The sequence below is a fragment of the Siniperca chuatsi genome, linkage group LG9 (genome assembly GCF_020085105.1).
Source record: "Siniperca chuatsi isolate FFG_IHB_CAS linkage group LG9, ASM2008510v1, whole genome shotgun sequence".
Taxonomy (NCBI): domain Eukaryota; kingdom Metazoa; phylum Chordata; class Actinopteri; order Centrarchiformes; family Sinipercidae; genus Siniperca; species Siniperca chuatsi.
Genome location: NC_058050.1, coordinates 15580970 through 15587055, shown reverse-complemented (window position 1 = coordinate 15587055; position 6086 = coordinate 15580970). Strand labels below are relative to the sequence as shown.

The window sequence follows — 6086 nt, the reverse complement described above, 5'->3', positions numbered from 1 at the left end:
AGACTGCAATGAGGGCTGCAATGCCATTATTTAAAAACCACGTGACCAAAAATATCATATGACCTACGCAGAGCCGATCACGTGACTCAGCTTTACAGGTTCACACTTCTCAGTCAGTCCACAGCTGATCATCTTAAAGACGTCTCTCTGATTGAAGGCTGAACTTTCTGCTGTTGCCATAGAAACAGCCGTGAGCATGAGGTGAGTTTTAACAAAGCAAAACTTGGCTTTTCATTTATTCCGGCTATTGTCAGACACGTGCTATGCTTTTGGTCAGACTATTTTGAAATGTGAGTGACTTGCGGTGTTTAAGGTTCACGCATCACTGGCCAGGCCTGTAGTCTGATATGTATTTTGTAAATATTAGCAGGTTGTGGAGGGAAACTTTGGGTTTCCTGTTGCTCTGGGCCTGTCTGGACTCTGCACACTCAAGGAGCTGCTCGTCGTTTTTCTGCCGAAAATCTCACCGTGTCAGCGGCCTGAATGGAGTCGACCCCGGGTCTCCTCTCTTTCTCACTCCTTACCTGGAGAAGGGCGCCATAGATGAAGGTATAAGTGCACCCACATTACAGAATACTGCAGTCAGCAAGGTCCATTGTTATAGTTTCATAATGATGACACTGCAGTTTGTCAGAGCCACCAATCAGACATCTTTTCTTTTTGTTCCAGCCAAGAAACTGAGTCTGGTAGGAGATCTGCCAGGTGCCAACGTCAAGAGTTATGCCGGGTACCTCACTGTCAACAAAAAATACAACAGCAACCTCTTCTTTTGGTTCTTCCCTGCACTGATGGTAGGCTCAAACGTCTTTACAATAGGGGCTTTCTAAACGACAGAATTACATTACTGTCAGTGCTGCAGTTTGGGAGAGGATCGAGAGAGACATTTTGAGATAAATAGTCATTCTTGTGCTTCTTTGTTTGGCGCTCAACTTGTTTGTACTTGGTGGATATTAACTGTGCTCCCTCAGTCAACTTGTGAAGGAATTGCACTGTGTGTGTTTAGTCAGCTGCATTGCAGGAATGCTAACTACCATGGTAGACTACACTCAAAAAGTCACGTTTTTTTCAACCAAGGTCTTACAGGAACAGGGAGTATTTTTCAAGCTATTTCTGGAAACTTTTTTGTTAGAGCTGTAAATCAGTAATCAAGTCTCATATCTGTATTTCATACTTCGGTGTAATCATGTCACATCACACGATGTCCATGACTGACAATGAATGAAAGATCAGTCTTGCAGCCTTAAAGAATATTTGTTTTCTTTAATTCAACTGAACCTCACATTATAGTGCGTGACATTCACCTTTATCTTCCTTAAAAATAATTCTGCATTCAGTCCAAGATGCTCTTTTTTCCTCATCCTTCCTGTTCACCCTCTGTGAAGATGCTTCTTTGTATGACAGCTACCATTTAGAGGAGTCAGTGTTTATTAATATGCATACTGTATGAGAGTTAATACATCACCCACACATTTAAACACATTTCTGAGACTCCTTACATGACAGGAGACATGTATGGCATGCTACTGTGTAATCTATTGTTAAAAAAAAGTCAAATTTTTAAAAAGACAATGATTTCTGACTGTGAAATGAAGAACAGAGAAAATGTATTTTTTCTCAGCAAGGTTTTATCAGTAAATTATTTTTTAAACAATATGTTTGCCAATCTTCAAACAGTAAGCAGTGGTCCCTATGTCCAATTTGCTTTCATTGATTTCATTCATGATATCCCCACATTAGGTGACAAAAGACATTTTTAACATTGTACTTTGATTATTTGCCACATCGCTACAGTCAGATAAACCTAAACTTGACCCCATGTTAGTATTTATTACTGTCACTGGTTAGGAAGTTGAGTGATAGCATAGGTCTGTCCAAATCAAGTGTGGTTATTTCAGTTTTTTACCTTTTTGTTAATAAACTGAAGTCACCACTGGGTGGTGCTGTGATCTTGACTTTCTGTGTGCCCTGCTCTGACTGACAGGAAAGCCAAGATAAAGCTCCAGTCCTGCTCTGGCTGCAAGGCGGGCCCGGTGGCACCTCCATGTTCGGCCTCTTTGTGGAACATGGACCATATGTGGTGTATAAGAACTTGTCTGGTAAGAAGTGATTTGGTACTACAGCAGCATGCATAAACACGCACTGTAGTCCTTATTTAACCTAATAAGCTGTATAGTTTGTGTTAGAGCATCGTTTAGCTTTCCTGATGTGCTTGTGCTTTTTTGTCTTTGCAGTTGGTTTTAGGGATTACGCTTGGACATCGAGATATTCAGTTTTGTACATTGACAATCCTGTACGTATTACTTATTTATCCTCAGACAAAAAAGCCACACACACACACACAGTCTTTGAAGAAGAGTGTTTTGTTTTTCTAGGTTGGAACAGGTTTCAGCTTCACTGATGATGACAGAGGTTTTGCTCAGAACCAGGATGATGTTGGCAGAGATCTGTACAGGTAAAACATCCAACTCAAACAGAGTATTCTTTTCACTTGGCTCTTTTAAGTCTGGCGTTTGATAGTTGCTAACTCTTTTATTATTCCCATCTCTTCCTTTAACAGTGCTTTAACACAGTTCTTCCAGATCTTTCCGGAGTATCAGTCCAATGAGTTCTATGCAACTGGGGAGGTATGTTTTTTCAGGCTTTGCGAATTACTATGAATACCTATTTAAAATATTGTCCTAACCCATGTTCACCTTCTCTGTCCCCATGCAGTCTTATGCAGGGAAGTATGTTCCTGCTATTTCTTACTACATCCATAAAAACAACCCAACTGCCAAAGTGAAAATTAACCTCATGGGGATGGCTATTGGTGATGGGCTCTGTGATCCAGAAATGGTGCGTATCTGACAAAGTCTCATTTTCTGACATTCTTTAAACTACATCATCTTGACTTATGAATTTCCCAGGTCTCCAGATTGTACGTGTTGCTCTGTGGGGACATGCCCCTAAAAAAAAAATAAAAAAAAAATCTAATTTCTCATCTTTCACCTAATATCTCATTGCAGCTCAAATCTTATCTCTTCTTTCATTTCATCTCATGTCACATGCCTCATCTCATCTCGTACAATGGTGACGCTCATCCAAGCAATCTGACTTTCAGTTCATTTGGTTACTATGCTAAGTCTTGTATTAACCAGAAAGTTGGTTAATAACTCTTTTGCTCTCTTTCTTCATATGTTTCTACAAAAAAAATTCTCCTCTGCTTGATCCCGTCAGGTGTTATTGGTATAGCAGGCTACAGTACAGTCATGTCAATGTAGAAATGAGATGAGTATAATATTTTCCTTCTTTCCATTTCAGATGCTGGGTGGTTACGGTGAGTTCATGTACCAAACAGGCATGATAGATGAGCTCCAAAGGCAGTATGTCGTCCAGCAGACAGACTTAGGGGTTAAACTGATCCACCAGCAGAAGTGGGTGGAGGCTTTTCAGGTAAGAGATGCTGGGTGCCTCTTAACATTAGTCAAAATACAAGTTATTTATCGTCATTTGTCTAGATTTACACATTTCTAATCATTGAATTGATTGAATTAATGCCCTTTTTATTATCTTATCTTTCTGAAACAAACATTAAAATTGTGAATAAAATCAAAGAACCTCGTTGTGAATGAGATTTAGCTGACCGTTTTGTTAACATCCTACTTCAGGTTTTTGATAGCTTGCTGAACGGTGACTTGGACCCATATCCCTCCTTCTTCCAAAATGCTACAGGCTGTACTAACTACTTCAACTACATGACATGTCAGGTACTTAGAAACATTGGTGGCGCTCAATAGTGCCTTTGTGACATCTTGGAGCAAAAACTTTCTATACAAATAAACAAATTATTGCTTAAAACTATCTTTGCACAACCCACTACATTTATCTTTTTTGTGCACTGCAGGAGCCTGAAGACCAGGAGTACTTCTCCCAGTTTGTGACTCTGCCAGCGGTGCGACGCGCCATCCATGTGGGAAACCTGACGTTCCACGACGGCTCGGAGGTGGAGAAGCACCTTCTGCAGGATGTCATGAAGAGCATCAAACCGTGGCTGGGGGTGCTGATGGACAACTATAGAGTGAGGGGTGTAGGATTATCCACTGTAGTTGTAGTTTGTCTGCAATGTACATTGGTAGCATGTTTAATTGTTTATAGAGTAGAGCTGGGAGATGCAGTGTTTTGATATAATGGCGTTGTGATATAACAATAGTATAGGATTGCAATAGCTAAATCTAAAGCTAAATAACTAAATCAGATGAGCAAACAATGCCTTTACCTCTAGATATTTGGTCAAAAAACATGATGATGTTTAATTTTGTCAACATCATCATCATCATCATTATCATTATCATGAGAAAGTCCTCTAATCCCTCTCTGACTTTCTTTCCCTGTTTGGTCCATTTCTACATGCATCCAGGTCTTAATCTACAGCGGTCAGCTGGATGTCATTGTAGCAGCCCCGCTGACTGAGAGGTTCCTGCCTACTGTCAACTGGACCGGGGCTGCTGAGTACAAAACAGCCCCTCGCTTCCACTGGAAGGTTCAGCCCAGCGACACAGAGGTGTCAGGTTACGTGAAACAAGTGGGGGAGTTTTACCAGGTGAGCAGAAATTAACAACAGTCGAAACCATGTGAAAATTTCTCCATGAACACCTGTCTTTAAATTCTGTAATCCGTCCTCTTGTCACGCAGATCATCATCCGAGGGGGAGGACACATTCTGCCTTACGACCAACCAGCGAGGTCCTTTGACATGATTGACAGATTCCTTTCAACACGGGGCTGGATATGAAATGTTTCGGTGCTGACCAAAGCACCTCCACTTTAGAGTGCATATTGATGATTACTGACTGTTAATTTTAAAGACTGTTGATTGTCTCAGGCAATTTAAATCAGCACATTGTTGGATTTGTACACAAGTTTGCAGCAGATTATTATTATTTTTTTTTTCATTTTAACAGAGGTGACATTTGGTTTAGGATTTTGGATTGCTCTCTGATGCACTGCAAATGAAATAAGTTCTCTTAGCCTGGATCCAGACCTCTGAATCGCTGCCCACATTTCAGACTCTTTTCAGCGACTCAAATAGTAAAAATTAAGTGAAAACGAAATGGCAATTATCAGATTATCAGACCTGAGTTCTATGAAAATCATTTCATGTTTAATTTTGTTGGGATTGTGTGAGGGAATATCTAGTTTATGTTGCATTCAATCACTACACGCTTGAAGATGAAATGTAAAGAATGAACCTTGAAACCAGAGCTGAAATAAAGTGTTTTTTTCTAAATATTAGTGTCTTAATAATCAGAAAACTGCAATGAATTTAGCAGTCTGACAGCCTCTTCTAAATGAATTCTGTTGCAGTGTTTTACAGATATGGCAGCACCTGTTGAATGGGATTTTTAAAGTACTGTTTTGTAGTTAACAATATGTCCACCAGGGGTCACTGTGCTCCAAAGAAATTTCATTGGACACCCACAAATGAAAAAACATTATCGCTTCAGAAAACTGCTGTGGCCCTGAATATATTTTTAAAAAGTTGATACCTTTAGATCTCTTGATTATCTGAACTTAAGTCCTAAAAACAATATTAAATTACTGAATATCTCTGAAGAAACTCTGAAGGGAACTGAACTCTGAAGGGACTACACCGTCTTATCTCTGAAGAAAGTATAGGAGCCACTTTGCGTGTTGCAACAATACTTGTTAATTTCATTATTTTGGTTACTGTTGTTGCTTTAAAATGTATTTGACATGCTGCAGTGTTCAGTAGTGATTCTGACAAAATGCCACAAAGATGTTTGTGTACTGAAGTTAATTGCCATGTTATTTCATCAGGCAACTATCAAGATGTCTAGACAGTTCAATAATTAATGAGTATTCTAAACCTTTAAAGCATCTAACTATTTAATGAGCAGTAATGTGTCAAGGACAAGCATCAGGAATTACTGTTGATCATTTGGTTTGAACATTAGTTCTCTTTTAACAGAATTCTTCAAATATTCAATTAATGTCCCTCGGTTCATTTTGGCATTCTGGTTAATTGTACAGGAAATAAGTGTGTCACTAGATTTCAAGCACAGGTAGTTTGACATCCAATCACATCAG

General features: G+C 39.4%; 1 protein-coding gene across 3 annotated transcripts; it reads left to right on the top strand.

Annotated features, from left to right (window-relative positions):
• The first annotated feature begins 60 nt into the window (after positions 1–60).
• cpvl (carboxypeptidase vitellogenic like) lies at positions 61–5265 on the top strand. Of its 3 annotated transcripts, none has more exons than XM_044207486.1 (13): positions 61–201; positions 368–549; positions 670–791; positions 1982–2096; positions 2232–2290; positions 2373–2452; positions 2558–2624; positions 2713–2835; positions 3301–3432; positions 3648–3746; positions 3884–4057; positions 4397–4579; positions 4672–5265. In XM_044207486.1, exons 1-13 carry the CDS (start codon positions 197–199, stop codon positions 4768–4770), a joined length of 1440 nt encoding a protein of 479 aa, XP_044063421.1. In that variant the 5' UTR covers positions 61–196; the 3' UTR covers positions 4771–5265. The 3 variants fall into 3 exon arrangements, with proteins under 3 accessions (XP_044063421.1, XP_044063422.1, XP_044063423.1); XM_044207487.1 differs by having other exon boundaries at positions 72–201; positions 371–549; XM_044207488.1 differs by lacking the exon at positions 61–201 and adding an exon at positions 274–290 and having other exon boundaries at positions 371–549.
• The last annotated feature ends 821 nt before the right edge of the window (positions 5266–6086 follow it).

Coding starts and splice junctions, on each gene's coding strand:
- cpvl (XM_044207486.1), top strand. Junction 792..1,981: donor GGTTCTTCCCTGCACTGATG/GTAGGCTCAAAC, acceptor TCTGACTGACAG/GAAAGCCAAGATAAAGCTCC. Junction 3,747..3,883: donor TCAACTACATGACATGTCAG/GTACTTAGAAAC, acceptor TGTGCACTGCAG/GAGCCTGAAGACCAGGAGTA.